General features: G+C 40.0%; 1 protein-coding gene across 1 annotated transcript in view; it reads right to left on the minus strand.

Moving 5' to 3' along the window:
• The window catches only part of LOC140949184 (inverted formin-2-like), a 31,500-nt gene that overhangs the window by 3,919 nt on the left and 9,884 nt on the right, over positions 1-17,697 (minus strand). The window contains exons 2-16 of the mRNA XM_073398412.1: positions 12,204-12,319; positions 11,272-11,431; positions 10,040-10,073; positions 8,942-9,080; positions 6,910-8,421; positions 6,185-6,246; positions 5,605-5,707; positions 5,134-5,219; positions 4,567-4,667; positions 3,755-3,825; positions 3,553-3,660; positions 3,048-3,118; positions 2,438-2,558; positions 2,133-2,297; positions 812-1,082 (exon numbers count right to left, since the gene is read on the minus strand). Of these exons, the coding sequence (XP_073254513.1) occupies positions 812-1,082; positions 2,133-2,297; positions 2,438-2,558; positions 3,048-3,118; positions 3,553-3,660; positions 3,755-3,825; positions 4,567-4,667; positions 5,134-5,219; positions 5,605-5,707; positions 6,185-6,246; positions 6,910-8,421; positions 8,942-9,080; positions 10,040-10,073; positions 11,272-11,431; positions 12,204-12,319 (3,120 nt within the window). The remainder of the gene's footprint in view (positions 1-811; positions 1,083-2,132; positions 2,298-2,437; positions 2,559-3,047; positions 3,119-3,552; positions 3,661-3,754; positions 3,826-4,566; positions 4,668-5,133; positions 5,220-5,604; positions 5,708-6,184; positions 6,247-6,909; positions 8,422-8,941; positions 9,081-10,039; positions 10,074-11,271; positions 11,432-12,203; positions 12,320-17,697) is intronic.

A 17,697-nucleotide genomic window follows, 5' to 3' on the forward strand; every position in this document is an offset into this window, starting at 1 on the left:
AAACACTTTAAATTTCCAATGTTGAAAAGATGACAAATGCCGCACTCCCAGGCAGACTTAGCGGCTCGGACAAATATTGCCGGAGGTATACAAACACGCTTAGAACTGAATCAGATATAAAACTATTATAATAATTATTTCCCGTTATTTGTGTGAATTTAAAGCAACATGATGTGGCCAATATCTTTTGGAGTGAAAACTGAAAGGAAATTCTACCAAGCCCTGAAAGTATATGATCAGTAATTTCTGATCGATTAGAACTTTTTTTTTTTCAGTTTTCTTTTGCAAGTGGGCTCATGTATACTAAAGCGTCTTAAAAAATCCCGCCTCAAATTCTGTTCTACATTTTTCTGTAATACAAATATTAGACGTTCACCTTTCCTTAAGACAGACATCTACCCGGTCAGTATACAAGAGAACAACTTTTGCAGTGACCGTCAGGTTGTATGTCATTGTTTGCTCAATTTTAATCGTTCACTTTAGCATTGCAAATTAGAACGCGCTTTGAAGTTTTCTTCTTCATGTAACATTAATGATTATCACCACGCATAGGATTTGCATGTAAGAGACGATCACAATGTGAGCATGCACCTGCCTTCAGCTGACAGCATTGCAAAAGATGTCCTTTTTTTAAATCATTAGAAAGGAACAGACCAGTTTAATGTACTAACAATCTACACAATAGGAAGAGAAGGTCCGTCAAGATTTCTCTTTAACACAATCTCGTTCCCATCTCCGGCCGAGTTTAAATTAGCGCGAAGCTTTGCTGGACTCGAGATTCTTCGGAACTGGTCGTCTTTCTTAGCATTACCTCGTACTTCCTCGGTACTACGCTTCGGTCTGGGAGAAGCAGATTTGATCCCGCTAGGGGTGTTCCTTGAGCTCTTCCGCAGGGGGAACCCCTTCCGAATATCACTCAGAAGCCGATCAACAATGCATCCTTCCGGTTCTTCGTCCAAGGGGCGTGGTTTTCCTTTCTTCTTCTGGCTTCCGCCAGCCTTCGCGTTTCGCTCGGCCTCCTCTTGCCGTTTTTTCTCCCGTGCTTTCCGTCTTTCTTCTTGGATGCGAAATTGTTCGTTTTCCTACCAAACAAATAAAAAACGGAATCATTAATTTGACCGAAGACACGGTTTAGAAATATTTACATCATGAAAAGAAAGAAATCGATTCGAGCGTAATTAATACTATCAACAATGGTAAATACATTTTAAAAGGGAAAATTAATAATCTCGATCATTTCGAATTAAACACTCTTTCGAACGCAATGTCGCAGTGAACGCTGTCATAAGCAGACACCCTCGGGACGGCGGATACCCTCGGGTCGCGAAAAAGGTGTCTGTAACTGGAGCTGGCCGCTTACGAGAATGTGAGAATACTGAGTTTGTTTCGGAGTTGAGTAAAATGGGGTTTTGTGAAGGTGGTCGTAAGTAGAGCTGTCCGCTTCGAGAGTGTCCGTTAGGAGAGTTTACCCTGTATTTAACCCTTTCACTACCAGAGTGTTTGATGGAGTTTTGTAAGGTGACTCTAACTTTTGAGTCTGTGGACGAAATCCTATGATGTGACCATTCAAATGAAAGCTCTCTGCCTGTACTTTCACATAATGCTATTTGTTTCTCACAATTTTGGAAAATGAAATTTGGAAATTTGGTCGAAACTTGCCTTTGGCCACATTTGGCACTGAAAGGGTTAAAAGAAGCCATCAGGAATTGATTGTTTCACATTTTGTCCATTCCCATACAAACCGTACCCTGTTCAGTTGGACTGTTCACAGTCCCCTCTTTTTCCGTAAAATCGTAGAGATCGACAGCACTCACCGTTACTGCCGGCCATTTTGTAATTGGTTTCAAATCAGTACAACGAGGGGGAAGGGGGCGTGGGGGTGGGCGGGCGTATAGCGGTGGGAAAGGGAGGCACCTCCTCCCAAACTGTCCCCGCCCCAGTCTACTGTTCAGTCCGATCATTTTGTTATTAAAAACAATATGAGCAAATATTTATTGTATTTAGTTCATTCTCCCAAAAAAATCGAACAATGTCTGTACCGAGTTACCGAGACTAAAGCCCCCAAAATCCCCGCTCAGGTTTTGTAGTCAAACACTGTAACTCAAGCAACAAATAATTATATTTCAGCTTACCTTTTTAGCTGTGACAAGTTGATCAGAAAAGGTCTTGAACAAAGATAACAATTCCTGTAGTTTTAACTTGCCCTCATCCTCGCAGAAATACTGCGCCAGTTGCTTGGTTAGCTCATGAATTTCCTTGATTCCGTCGTCAAGTTCTTTAGTCTTTTTTACAGCGGTCTAGAGGAAACAGCAACAGATTACATTTAGTTATATTTCACTTCCCTGTGCCTTAACAATAATAAAGGTACAAGTTAGAATGCCTCTACCTACAGAGAAACAGTTGATGCGATCCAAAAGATGAAAAATAATCATGATACCTGAACAAATTCAGAAAACTGCGAAGAGATGTCCTTCGGCCCTTTTTTCAACCCCTTTTCGAGTTCTTTAAGTTTCCCCTTCAGGGTCTTGACTTCTTCGGTGATATTATCCACTGACAGCCTAGCAAATAGGAATAAGAAAGCAACATCAACATGACATGTTAAAAAGGCTGGTATTAAGTTCAGAATCCGCATTTGTGACCAGTAGGCGCTGTCAAAAAGGATCGCAGACTCAGGGAGGATATTGGTAAGGCAAGGACTCAGTATTTACTCTTGTCACCAACGAATCGTGTTATATCATATTGCCATTTAATTTGTTAAGTAATTAAGCAGTTCTTCAGTTAGTTCTGACTAACATACAAATCAGTCTTATGACTTCCTGGTTCAGTTGCGTAGTTCAACATATGATACAGACATGGAACGATTGCGAGCTTGCCCAAGCATTACCCATCACCATGATACTCACAGCGCTAGAAGACACATAAGGCTGTAACCAAACTTAGTGGCCGTTCGCTATTTTCCTGCAATCGACTTTTCTCTTCAAACTTTCATTACCTTATTACCCCTTTACCATAATATGACAATCAGACCTTCTTGTACTGATACTTACTTGACGGCTTTGTCGAGGTGTTTCATATCATCTGGAAACTTCAACACCTTTTCACGTTTCTCTTCAGCTACCTACAAAGCCGAAAACCTTTCCATTACCATAGGCCAAAAAAAGTAATAACTGTTAAAACTCAAATGCCCACACTTTGTCTTATTACTGCTAATTTTTAGGTGCAAAGACATTTTAATAACGTTTCTCTCTTTCACTGGAATCTAGCCTGCGTAGCAAGCGTTTCCGTTTGGTTTCGGAGCAAAAGAGGACTTTCGGTTTTGACCGCGCGAGAAATGAAACGAGAACCAAAAAATGACCCCCTCCCCGCTCTTTTACTTGCGTCATTTTTCGCGCGGTCTTTGATTCTTGTTCCTCATTCTTTGCTCCTAAACCGCACAGAAACGCTTGCTACGCAGGCTAACTTGAATCCAAATCCATACAGGCTTTGTTTTCTTTGGTCAAACGATTTTGAAAGCCCTTGTTTGAATGCCCTTCATAGTTAATTGTTACTTACGTGAACTAAGAAGTGCATCAGGTTCATTCGAGGTTTGTTGGCTCTGGTGTCAACAATCTTTAAAAGTGAGTTGATTTTGAAAGCGACAGCGTTTCCTGCATACCCACCCTGTGTCAAAGATAAGAAAGCATTGGTATTCCTGTGGCTTATGGTGTGCAGAGTGGTGGACAGAATGACAAGTTAAAAGCAGCTGGATACTTACACAATTCAAGAAATTTCCGATGATGAGGATCAACTGAAGAACTTCAGGAAGAATTTCACTTTGAAGAACGTCTGAAGAATATGGAAAAGGAGTTGAGAATAGCATAGTATAACTCATGGTTAAATTCTTAAGTATTCTCCAGCTAAATTCCGCATCAATCTCCAACAACCCTAACGACAACGGTTATTATGCTTAGCAGTGATTTGCCATCGAGAGCATATTTGTCATTTCTCTCTTGTTTTCTTCCGTTGTGAATTTTTTGTCAACAAGAGGTATATGTGTGAATCGCTCAAGGTCTCACACATGTGAATGACTATACTTAAGAGATGGATGGGTTCCTGTTCTGGTCTTTTAGACAGGATAAATTAAATTAAATAAAGAAATAAATATACCTTTTCCACCCACGGCGATACTTAAGGGAAAAGACTACTGACGCCGAACAAATGATTACGATAAATAAATCAAATGAAACATAACTTCAATGGTAAGAATCCCAACTTGCCTAAGGCAACTGAACCAGGAGAGTTGTCCAGACTCCTTTGAACTAGGGACTACAACTATAAACAAATATCCCGCTCGCGGTCAAGACCGGAATTGTACTGAGGCCCTCAAGATAATTTCCCCAACGCTCTAACTGCTCAGCCATGCTACCGTTCTGAGTTTAGAGAAAAGGGAGCTGTCTGCTTCAAGTTTGTGAATAAATTTTCTTACATGCAGCCCACCGTATTAAAAGTTTAATTTCCTTTGTTAGCAAGTCAGTAAGTTTTCCTCAGGATGGCACTACGACTTATGGGACAAAAACATCTCCCCACCTTCCATTGCTCCTTTTAATGCTTCGATACTTGGTTCGATGGTGTCTAATGTGATCTGAAACTCTTCCTTCTGTAACATGGCTTCAAGACGAAGGCTATATCTGTTGGCAATAAAATAATAATAAATGTGTAACACCTAACATAATTGTACAGGATTATGAAAACAAACTGAAAAATCCGACAATGGACCTTGGAAGTTTCAAAGAGGTGATAAACTTGAACCTAACAAAACTGGAACTGGTCTTAGGGTACAATCATGGATAAAATAAATGGAAAATTAGACGACCCTTCCCCGCTCTCTCCAAATCAAGGAAGCGCAAACGGCGGGTTTTGGTATTCTTGCGGTTCAAGTTGATCTTAGGAGAAAGGTGGGTTGTTCAAGATCGTAGTAACGTCCACGGGGTCTCCATAAGCGCGTTAACTCCTGTTACTACACCTTAAAAAGCCGTCATCTGATTCTCTCCTAGTACTATAAGTGCAGTTCTTACAAACTGTTTGACAATGTTAACATTTCAAAGATTTAAGGGATGGATGGGATTGATCCACGACTGAAATAACCCCACATACCCAGGAATGGTAACCAAAGCGAGAAGAAACTTCTCCGCAGATCCAAGCTGTTTCTTGTCTCCCGAGAATCCTTTCAGCATTTCTCTCTAGGAAGAGAAAGATAAAGAACATAAATCAGAAAAAATATTGGTTGGATAAGCAGCGAGTCTGGAAAGCTGCTCCTTAGAGGTGGAGAAGAAATAAACTGAGAAGCAACTGAAAGAGAGTTTATCTAACTTAAAAGAGAATTAGATGACAAAAACTGATGAAATGAATCTTATTGCTTTCCAAGTGTGCAAAGAAGCCACCCGTCGTCCGTTGATATAACGGGAGCTTGAACCAATAAAATTAAGCTGGCGAAACCGACGAAGTATTGGTCTTTAAGAGCGGAAGTTTCAGCACGGTTTCAGCCAAACTACTGTGGTGTGAGATTCTTCCTGAAAGTTTTATTCGGATGGTATTAAAAGCAAAAAAAAACGTTTTCCTGCTAACCTCAGTGTTATCAGGAAGAAGCTTGATGAATGCTTTGAGGACGTCTACGTCGAAGGCCTTGCTGTCTCCTTTGGTGATTAACTCAACTATCTCTTCGTTTTTTCTATAAAGGAAACAAAAACGAGAATCAATTTCACCCCCTCATCCTCAGCAAGAAGCAATGTTTGGAAGAACAAAATAACAATAAACTCTCTCCAGTTCAGAAACCATCAGTAGCGGAAATAATCTGCCTACTGGCGAATTAATTCAGTTCATACCAGTGCTGAGGTAAAGGTTACCTCGGGTCAGTGATGTGTTAATAACCGCCTTTCTTTCATGTTTGCCTGTGTAGCAGTCCTTTCCTTTACAAAGCGCGTAAAAAAAAGAGAAAACAAATCGAGCGAGAGGCGGTGTTTCTCTATCTCGATCTTTATATTACTCGATGTGTGATGAGCCTCCTCTCAAGGTTGTCATTTTCTTTGATTCGCAAACCAAGCTTTTTTTCGCCTTACACAGTTTGCAAAAAAACGAATGCTACGCAATTCTTTTATACTTAAACATTCGAGGCCACTACAAAGAACATAAGAAGTAGACTACCTACTTTTTAAACTGCTTCATGAAAATGTTTACGTTAAGACTTCTTTTCGGGTCCAGAAGGCTGATCTAAACAACAACAAAAACAACAGATATCAGTAAAAACATCAAAATCCTTGTTAAAAATAAACAGTGACCTATTTTACACAACACAATTCAACTGAAATAACCAGTCGAACTGATCCTTATGGTGGAAAAAAAGACAATGAGTTATACTGTAAGGAAGGGACAAACGGCAAAGCATTGTAAAACCTGTATTTTATCGGTGCAGTATCCTTTTCATTATTTCATGTACTTCTGCTGATGCAAATATTTTCCTTGGATACAAAAACTCTTCTCTAGCAAGTTTTTTGATCGATACAGTCAACTCTCTTGATGAAGTCCACCGCTGGTATAGATTAAACAATGGCAGTGACCAGCTCAAGGTGAAAGGTACCTTCACTGCCAGAGTGAAAGGAAGATGGAGTTCTGCAAGTCAACTATAGTCTGTGGACAATCCTATGGTGTGATCTTCCAAATGCAACCTCTTTGACGGTACTTTTACATGCTACTATTGTTTTGCATTATTTTACAAAATGAACTTTGGAATTCTTGTTAAATTTTTACTTTAAACACTTCTGGGAGTGAAAAGGTTAAGAGAGAGGTGACGGTAATCAAAGAAGAGATAAGGTTTTGGGATAAACCAGGATAATCTAAAGCTCAGGCTACTGGACACGCCACAGCCACTCTTACCTCTGAGGACTCCTTCTTTTTGGAATCTGCTTTCTTGGGTGCTGCTTTCTTTTGGCAAAACAATTCCTCCTCAAGTCGGAAATCAGGCTGAACGACTTCCAAAGCCTGCACCCGCGCCCAGACACATGTTTTGCTCCTTTGTATAACGTGAGGCGGTAGCTTCTGCCAAGCCAGAGTTTTCATCTTGGTCTTGGGTTTCACAGCAGGGGTGAGGGGAGAACTTGCCCTGCCTTGCAGATTCTGCTGGAAAGCTCGCGTGACAAACCCACCGGGAGGGGGCGGAGGTGGAACACCACCAGGTGGAGGCGGTGGTGGAGGAACAACACCCATCCCAGGAAGAGGAGGAGGTGGAGGAACACCTCCCATTCCAGGCAAAGGAGGAGGTGGAGGAACACCTCCCATTCCAGGCAAAGGAGGGGGAGGCGGTACACCTCCCATGCCGGGTAGGGGAGGAGGCGGGGGTACATTACCCATTCCTGGGAGAGGAGGCGGTGGGGGTACTGCGCCAAATCCTGGGAGAGGTGGAGGTGGTGGTACGCTGCTGTTACCTGGTAACAGTGGGGGCGGTGGAGGTGGTGGAGGCGAAGCAGCACCCTCGGAGACCGGGTAGTCACCACACTCTGTACTGGCATCTTGCCCAGGTAGCGGAGGAGGGGGTGGTGGAGGTGGAGGTGGAGGTGGGGGACCTCCTTGAATTGGGGCTGCTTGATAAGGTTGCTCTTCAAATCTATCACTGGATTGACCAGCAATAGGCGGTGGGGGAGGTGGAGGGGGAGGTAGTCCTGCTTGGACAACGGAAGCTTGCTTTAACTCTACCGAACTTTCAACACCCGATTGTTCAGTTACTGCTGGAGAGGATGGAGATGGGGAACTTTTGGATAAACCAAGTTCGATAGCGACACTTTCAAGATCAAGAAGTTCACAGGAGCTTGGTGATGCAACCTCTCCTTCTATTTCGCCTTCTGGGGATCTCGAGTCTGATTCTTTGCTAATTAGTTTAGATCTAACAGCCACATTCTTGTTATTTTGTATGATTCCTTCAAGTATTTGAACCGATGAGGACGAAGGCGCTTCGTCGAAGAATGTTACAGGGGCCGCTTCTTCTAATGCAGTTTCACACGACGATGCTTGAATCTGTTCTACAACCTCATTATGATCTGCAGTTAAAGTATCCTGTCGATCGGGAACAGACATCAGACAGGCTGAGCGAACATCTTCCACAGAATGCTCCGCCACAGACATTCGTTGTTCAATAAGATTGTCATCGGAAGAGTCACTTCGCTCAGTTTTGTTATGTTGTCTTGTAGCTGATCTATCTCCCAAGCCCGTAAGTTCTTTCTCGCCTACCTCTAACAGCGACTCGGCCCGAGGGATGGATTCTATGTGTACCGCTCGCCTTACTAGTTTCTCTATCACCTCCCAAACAGAGTCTGACACAGGAGAATCGTCTTCTATCAGAAGCAGGTTTTGCAAGATGCTCAAAAGGTTCACTCCTTGGGGTTTGTTGCTCACCTATGAACGAGAAATAAACTGAAAGTTACTTAAGGTGGTAGTTAACCACCTTTCATTGATAAAAATAAAAAAGTGCACCTCCTTTGAATCGTCAATGTAATTAGCACTTAAATACCAAGACAATTTTTTTTAAGTAAGCCTTCTGATGGAGATGGGATCGCCATTTTACGCGCGTGGTCATCCAAATCAGAAGCAGGGCAAAGGGAGTACCTTTATATTGGTACGGCCACGGGAATCGAACCCACGACCTCCTGCTCTGCAGTCAAGCGCTCTACCGACTGAGCTAATCCTGGTGAGGTGTAATGGCTCAGTCAGATTTTTGTCAATTACAAGTGTGCCCATCCTCCGGGCATTTGTCAAGTTCAGCATGGCCTTCTTGGGAATAGGGAATTTGTCGATTATTCCAACACTTTGATGAATTTATTCTAGATCTTCTTCGGTCTAACAAGGGTATAAAAACAATACGTAAACAAAAACACCTGAAGCAATATGCTAAGAAAGGGAGATGATATATTATAACCTTTCTAAACAAGGCGTGAAAGACATCCAAGTGAGAAGTGAGATTAACCCCTTCTGGAGAACTCAATTCTTCGTCATCTTCTAGTCTCTGTTCTTCAAATACGTCAAGTTGAACCAGTAAATCTTCATCGTCGTTATGCCTAAGAGGTAATTTAGAACTATAATAAATGCTCAAACATAAAGACTTGTTAGCTATTTTCACGAAATTTGAATCGGTTGTCGTACTTCGAGAGTCGAGTATTGAATTTTGCTATTCCAGGAATAATGTAAACAGTGTCGGTAATATTTAATTTCGAGGGTTGCGGTATTGTTTTAATTGTTTTAATCACTCAAACCCTGAACTCAGATGCTAGTGTTTCATTTCACAAGAAGGGAACTTTAGCTCAGAAATAATATAGACAAACAGAGAACTTTTTTATGTTTTCTTAATAGCATTAGAGATAATTAATTTTTAAATTGTGATCTTATTTTTTCCTAAACTAAGAAATTGTGGAACGTAGTTAGAATAGCTTGTTTGCACTTTTTACATTCATATTTCATAGATGTATATATATTCCCTTGGTTTTAATGTCATAGGAAAAATAATTATCCTAACCAACTAGATTTAATTGGTAATGAACATCCGTTGCTTTCTTTTTGCCTGATTTCGAGTGGCTACTCAACTGTTTACTTGCTTTACGTGTTCACTTAAATGAGCTCATTACTTCTCAAAAAGCACGACACAAGTAAATTGTTATAATTGTTGAATGTCGTCAAATTCAACTTTTCGCAGATGTGAATTTGATCCGCTGCATGCTACGAGGAATTTTCCAGTGTATCTTTTCCACATACGGGACCTGTTTTGACTGAAGTACTTAGTCTTGCTCCAGTCGTAAATACCTATACCGAAATTTTTAGAAAACAGAGATACACTTAACGGTACTTCGAAATAATTTTCGGCCTCATATAAAATGTAGTAAGAACAAAAATTTCCTTTGTCAACTTCATCCCCTATAAAAATAGAGCGTTTGAATGCACTAAGAAAGCTCGCCTTCCTAGGTTCTCGCTTTCAATTGGAAACTGTTCCGGCCTTCGTAATTGTCTGTGAGTTACCTCTTACCTTAAATTGCTCAGAATGTCCAATAATCCAAGACCTGAAGAGGGATAAATTGGAGCCATTAATTTCCAGCAACATGGAGCTTCATGCTGACCCTACATGTATTTATTTCTCCGCTGAGGCAGGCCAAAAAATTTAAAAAGTCCTGGAGATATTCCCACAAATACTCAACGACAAATACGCGGTTGTTGCAATCGTCGAAAAAATTTAAAAAAATAGCAAGGTAACGGCGTCGATGCTTCTCCTCTTTTTTGTAAAAATTAACTAGTACGTGTTGTTAGACAAATTCACCTGCCAACTATTTGGCGCGAAAAGTAGCCGAGTTGTACATTGAATGTAAACTTTCTGTTTTTGACCAATTACGATTACAGTTCAAACCTCAAGAATCTTCGCGACAATTTTCTCGCTGCAGGTAGCAGTGTTCGACCACTAAACGACACGAGAAACTAACTTGTAACCACTTAATTTAAAATAAAATAAAAAAAATTAGCTCAAGCTTGTTGGACAAGCAGCAATACCAAGACAAATTCCTTTAACTATCTAAAATGCAAGGCAAGTTGCCCCCTCCTTTTTTTTGCTCGCTTTTCAATTCAGTCTTGGCGATTTTCATCTTGTTTCACACCTAAGACTTATCTCACTCCCCCTTCTTTTCCTTTGTTATTGCAGGACTTAAACCATTCACGAGCTTGTGGTTATCTAAGTGATAACACTAAGATATAAATAATTCAAGAATCAAATACGAAGTTAAGAACGTTTAAGGGGACAGAGGTTCGCTGCTAAAGTCTTCCCTCCAAAATAGCAATGTCAGTTGATATTCAACTTTGACAAGGTTTACACAACTGTGTGAGATCATGTTTCAAGAGGACTGCAACATTCAAATTCAAGGAGCCATCTCCGTTTTTTACTACTATTGGAAAACAAATTTATAATAATCGGAAACTGTGACAGTTATATTCGCATCTAGACATTCAAGTCTCAGTATGCAGAATTAGTCTTGTCTTGATAGTTATTTAAAAGAGTAACTTTCAATTTTAGTCTCCTACTGAAACACAACTCAGTGAGTGTAACCATTGCCTCGAAGAGGAAGATCCTTGAGTCAACGGAAACGACATCTTGAAATGATCATTCAAACGGTACATTTGTGATTTTGGACATTCTATAATATAAAATAATGTACATTATCTACTTATTGCTTTTTTTTTACATTTTAGGAAATGTACTTTTGCGTTATGTACCTGCAAATTCGTTCCTCAGTCTCACACGTTCTTCGAAGTCTTCAGTAGCAATAAGTATGGTGTTAATAAAAGCCAGGCAAGTAGTCATATAAGGTATGACTTCAGCATTTTTTAGTTCATTAATGACCAGGCTAAATCTGTATCTTTGTCCTTTAGTAAGCTGTTATTGGAAAGATAGGAGAAAAGTATCAGCTGTATATCTCTCTTTAACTGGTACACCTACAACCTGTTATTCAGCCTAACAAGAAGCAGGGAGATACAATTCATTCCCGCGCGAGTACGACATGAAATGACTAAATTTATAAAGTGAAATATCACTATATCTGACCCTTCAGCTCAACCTGAATTTTCCTACCTTTAAAGGAATAAGTTAGAATAATCGCGAAAAGTTGGAAACGACGTAAAGTCTGTTTGTCAGGAACGTTTTCGTTGGCGTCATCGCTGTCGGATCTTAAAGTTTCTATTGGAAGCAACGATGCCGTATCGCCAGGGAAAACGTCACATGAGAAAGCAACTTGCACCAATTTGAATTACTTCGAAATTATATCGTTTAGTTGTTTACCTAGGCATCTGACATGTCCCGCTAGTTAATTCCAGTCAGTTCGCGAAAAGAAAAAAAATTAACACTATCTTTACGTTCTATGCGAGGTTAGCACCACTTTCGAGATCGGCGCGACGTAGCGCAGCTCCGTTACAGAAATCGCCCCGAAAGCACCGTTCTTAAGCATGAACGGAGGTCCCAACGGTATGGTTTTCATGCTGACGCAAGAGCTATCAAGCACAGTGTGAACATAACCTTATTAGACATAAAACTATTCCAAGCTTCTTTTTGAACAAATGTACTTTTTGGGACAGCATCTCAGCTTAGGCCAAATGCTCCCGATGTACCGTACTTCGAAAGGGGAAACTAATTAATATGTATTACAAAATACCTTGTAATTCTCGAGTGCATCGATTGCCAGTTTATGTCCTTGATTAGAATAAAGACACAGCGCGGAAAGAAGCTCGAAGACCTGTTTCTTGATCATAGTATTATTTGTGTCCAGGGCTGAAATAAAACGGAAGAGAAGGTTAATAATATTTATTGCCTAAGGCCCGGTTCAGACGCCGTACATTTCATGAGCCAAACCTAATACATGTACATTGAATTAAGTACATGAAAAAAACGACGTCTGAATAAATAAGGAACGCCTGTTTCAATATTGGAACGGGTCAGCAGTTCTTGCCGCCTAGCCCGACCGGGACTTTCGACTTTGGATCGACTTTCGAACGCCTTTGATTCAGACGCCGAACTTTCCATGTACCGAAACTAATTGAATTCTTATAACGTATTTTGTAAGCAGTTTGACCGAAATGAATAATTTTCTCCCTTTGAATTGAGTTCGGCGTCTGAATCAATTCAGCCAGTCTAAATAATTCGGGTCGGCCTTAATTCGAATTAGGTTCGGCTCATGAAAAGTTCGGCGTCCGGGGGAGTTTTAATTGTAACCTGACAGGAGAAAAAACATGGTTTGTGACTGCAGTCAGTTTTGCAAACCCGCAAAGGATACATTTATGTTAATTATTCATTGACTTCAAATACAGGTTAGTACAAACAGTACGAGTCATTACTTGCAAATACACTGCCGGGTCTTTTATCCCGCGGGACAACGCCGCGGGAAAAATTCAATTTTATATAAATTTGTTTCCAGCAAACATGCTCTTGTATCACCTATTTCACAACGGAGAATTTGATTGTAACTAGGGTTTTTAAAGTAATTGTTATATAGACAGACATCTTAATCACAGTTCTCGAAAAGTCTCCTTAACTTATTGCCGCGGTTAAAGCGGATTCGTATAAAAAAAAGAGAGCAGGCTATTCACGTAGATGTAAAAGAAAATATTAAAACAAAGCTCTACACACAAGAGAAAAGAAAGAGGATAAAAAAACGTTGTTATTTTTAAGGCTGTTTGGTTGCACAAGGCATTTTTAGTTAAAAGCCTCTATCAGTGATAATAGATTACTTTTAGTGTAAAAATGATATACAGCTATTTCGAGAAAGGTTGTCGGAAAAAGTGCACGCGACAATCCCGAAAGGTATTGTGGGTGGATTTGAGGGCAGTTTTCTTCAAAAAAATTTGAAAGAATGGTACGGGAGGCCATGGACGTATGTTTGCGAGTGCGAAAGGAAAGCAACAAAAGTAGGTTCTACAGCTTCAGTCGTTACGAACAGTGTATTGATCATATCCCATATTACCTTTCGGGATTGTCGCGTGCGCATTTCTTCCGACAACCTGTCTCGAAACAGCTGTATATAGATAATGTCCATTTCGACAAAGTTTCAATTACTAATGCTTTCGTGCTTTTCTCATTTTCTTCTCTGCACGAGTGCAAGGTTTCTGTTTGCAACAGAAAGTAAACATTGGTTGATTTTCAAGCAAATTACAAAAGGCGCCAAGATCTACAGTGAGAAATTTCAATTTACGAACGGTCACAAATAAACTTTCCGTTATTATAAGAAATGCGATATCACCCACCTAAGAGTTTTTTGGCCTGATAAATTTTGGGGCAGAGGAAAAATGGCGGGAGTTATTAACACCCGGCCTACGCAAGTCAAATGGAAGATAAATTAGGGTCGCTAAATATATGGATAAGTTCCATGATTTGTTTCTCTGTATCTTCTATATCAACTTAAAGTATCAAGCCACAAATGTAAACATGAAATAATCTAAAATAATTCCTTGGAATGAACGCAAACATACGATAAGCGAACACCATTACGGAAAAGCATCGAGCTCGAATCACTGGATTAAAACTCGGAGGACAAAACACTTCCCTATTATATGTTGTGAAATTAAAAAAGCACAGAAACACAATTAAGGTACGATCTATCAGTTCAAGCCAACCTTGAGCTAGATTTCGCACCAAAGTCTTGTTTTTCGTCATCGAATCGAGCCCTTGTTTTGAGTTCATAACCGCTTTGATGCAATTAACACACTCCAGTTGCATAAATGCCTCTAAGAAAGCCATTCTACCGGTTTGGCTTAACCTGTCTAATGCTTGGAAGAGAACTTCCATTCCACCATGGATGATAAAGTCTTCAATCCACTGACCAGAACTTTCTTGAAGTTTTGATTTAAGGCCAGAGAAGTTTTGAAGAGACGAGGCGCTGAGTAAACGAACACACAATTCTGCAGAAACATCTTTGGAGAAGGAAACACTTCCCGTTTCATTTTGCTCACAATCGTCTACGCTGTTCTGAAACTGTTGACGGATAACATCCCATCTTCTGGCGACTATAGCGTTAGCCATTATACACAATGGACTCTGATAAGTCTAAGTAACTGTCCGGTTTTGTGGCATTAAGCTGAAAATCTACGCGGCTTTGCGGTTTACGAGAAAAAAATCCTCTCAAAGTCATTAGAATCGCCCGGCAGAGTCTCTTCAATATTCAGTCTTATCTTATTTGCCCACCCCAGGGCATGCAGATCGTTAACAGCGTTTAGGAAGACTTTCTTTAGTAAATGGAACGGCATTAATGATTGAAAGTTCGCACCAATAACGTATTAGACTTGGAAATTTGTCTACAAAAGACATCACGGAGGGAGCTAATTAAACCGGGCGTGTACTGTTATAATTTTCGAGAGCGAATTTATCACAATAAACAGAGAAGGTGAGACAGGTTATCAGTACATAAACGCAAATATTCATTTGTAAACGTCAGAATATTGAATATTTTGTTATTCACTTAGTGAAAGTTTTTTTTAGTAAGACTTTGTAATTATAGACAAGACTAGCAAATGAGGCTCATTTTCTGTTGGCTCTGTTTAAAGGGTACTTAAATCTGATAATACATGGGTATGGAATGAACTGACAGTTTTCAAATTTAAAAGGATTCTGTTCAATGAGGTAAATGAATTAGTTTGTAATTTGCTTAAAAACAGCACAACATGTACACGCAAGTAATTTTAATTAATATCCACGCTCAAAGGTAATTTTGGGACTGCGAACGTTAGCCATTAGAGGATCTATTAAATTTATCTCCATCAAAAATGGCTCTCAATTCCAGTGCAGGTGTATTACACCTTCGAAAAATTTGCTTAGAAGTCGCCTTTGTCTACACAGTCGAAACTTTTTTGAATAAAAAACTTAGCTAACAGGTGACAGCGTCAATTCTTGTTTTTATGACTGGTCAAAAGTAAGAACAATATCAACAGAGTATATTCTAATTACACATGATGTGTATTGAAATAAGAAGCGAAAATTCATTAAAATACACTTAACGTTCACTTTTTAGCTACAAGGCACGTCCATAAACAAGGCAGTATAACACTCTGATTCCAGCTTCGATTCAAATGTTAAAGAGTAAAAAAACAGTTACGGGAATTACTAGAAATACGCATCTCGTAAACTCTCGCGCAACTCGCTGCTGCACCAACTGAAGCCCTTCCGATCATTTAAGGGATTCATTATTCATTGGAAATATTTCATCTCCTTTACTTATAAGCCGTTAAGTTTAAAGGGTAATTCTTCATAACCAGCTAGCGTTAAAATAGCAAACTTGGAAGAAGTTTGCCGAATCAGTACGATTGACCTCAACCGTATTGATATCGACCGAAGAAAGGAACCACAAGCAAGAAGAGCCGTGGCTCAGCTGTTTCGGAAGAGCTGAACTGGATGAAATGGCGGAAAATTTCATGGGCGTTGTACAAAGACGAAATAGCCCAACTATTCCCTAAAATACCACTCAACGGATGAAAACTGCATGCTAGATGAAGAACACAGCCTCGTCCAATAATTGATAATAATTCTGTGGACCTACGCTGTGACATATTCGTATAAGAAAATTAACTTTATTTGCATAGTCTCTGTGGAATTTCGGTAAAAAAAGGCCAGAAATTGCTATGTTTGTGTACAATAATACTTTGGGACTTAGGCTAACTGAGCAGACTTATCCCCGTCAGTACTTCAATTCACTCAAATAGTGCATAAACATAACAGAAAGTAAACTGACAGTATGAAATGACTTGATGTTTATTATTATTATTATTAAGGTTCGGAAATAAGAAAGTCTATCCGAAGAAGAAAAAGAAAACAAAAAGAAAGAAGAAAAAGAAAAGAAAAGGACCTGAATAAGCACATCAGTGGCGGATCCAGGGGAGGCCCCCCCTCCTCCTCTTATCTCAAGGTGTGGATCCGGCACTGCACATGGTTGCTGGTACTCAAAGGGAAAGAATAAGGTATACGTCATGCAGTCATCCTTTTGTTTTATATGCAAATTTCACAATCCTCTGTTTAACTCTTCAACAAACAATCGAGTAGAAAGGAAAAATGAATGTATCATGAATTTCGAATACCACGGAAAATAAAGACAAAATGAGTGATGAAATCCCCCACATTCATTTTCTATTGATATTTACTACTATAACCATACTTCACAGGGTACTTACTTTTCCTGCTAACGGTTTTTTAAAAGCGTTGTTATTGTCTAAATGAAATAAATATTCTAAACTGGTCCACGTAAATAAAACCGGTTCCCAAAGGGCATTACAATGGCGACTTGAATTACACGTAGAATTTTCTCTTACCTTTTATTAGCGACCTAGTTTGCTCGTTACTTTGGATCATAAGCTCCAAACCAGTGGGAGAATTCATGACTGCTTTGATACATCTTACACATTCGATTTGTTCAAGAGCTTCAGAGAAGTGTCTAGTCTCAGATAAACACGATAGACTGTCGAGCAAGCAGTTCATTCCACCGAGGACAAGAAATTCGCTCAGCCATTCTTTGTTCGCCTTCTCTAAGCGCGGCCTTATCCCGGAGAAATTCTTCAGCGACGGAGTTTTCAATAATTTGACGCACAACTCGGGATCTGCGTCCGCGATAAGTTCAGTGTTTGGGAAGGAGACGTCCTTATTTTCTCTAGAAATCTTTCGCCATATGGACTTTGCGTTGAAGGCCATTTTACGGTTTCCACTGACGTTTCAACACACAAGGGCTAGAGAGCGCCACCGGTTTTCGGTTGATGCTCGATATGTAGGAGAAAGCCAGCGAAAATCGTGCGCAATTTCCAGAAACCAGCTTCGAGAGCAGTGCAGGAAATGCACAAACAAAAGCAAAGACTGAAAATTTGTGCAAACACTGGGATTACTGGAGAAATCCCAGGAGGGGTGGTCGTTCATCGGCTCTCATGAGCAAGTTAATATTTACTGGAAAATAATTTGTTGTTCGCATTGAGTTTAGTGAAAACACGATGAATGAGAGGGGTCTTTTCGCTCTAAAATATTCAATTTTACCTTCTACATTATATTTGGAAGACAATGAGCTGGTTTTCTTAAAGTCGTACTACCAACCGGAAGTGACGTACTTGCAGGGGACCGTAATCTGATTACAATCAAAGCTTATAACTGGACGAACTTTCGACCGGTTGAAAATTAAAGCGTTC

This window comes from Porites lutea, chromosome 9 (assembly GCF_958299795.1).
Source record: "Porites lutea chromosome 9, jaPorLute2.1, whole genome shotgun sequence".
Classification (NCBI taxonomy): domain Eukaryota; kingdom Metazoa; phylum Cnidaria; class Anthozoa; order Scleractinia; family Poritidae; genus Porites; species Porites lutea.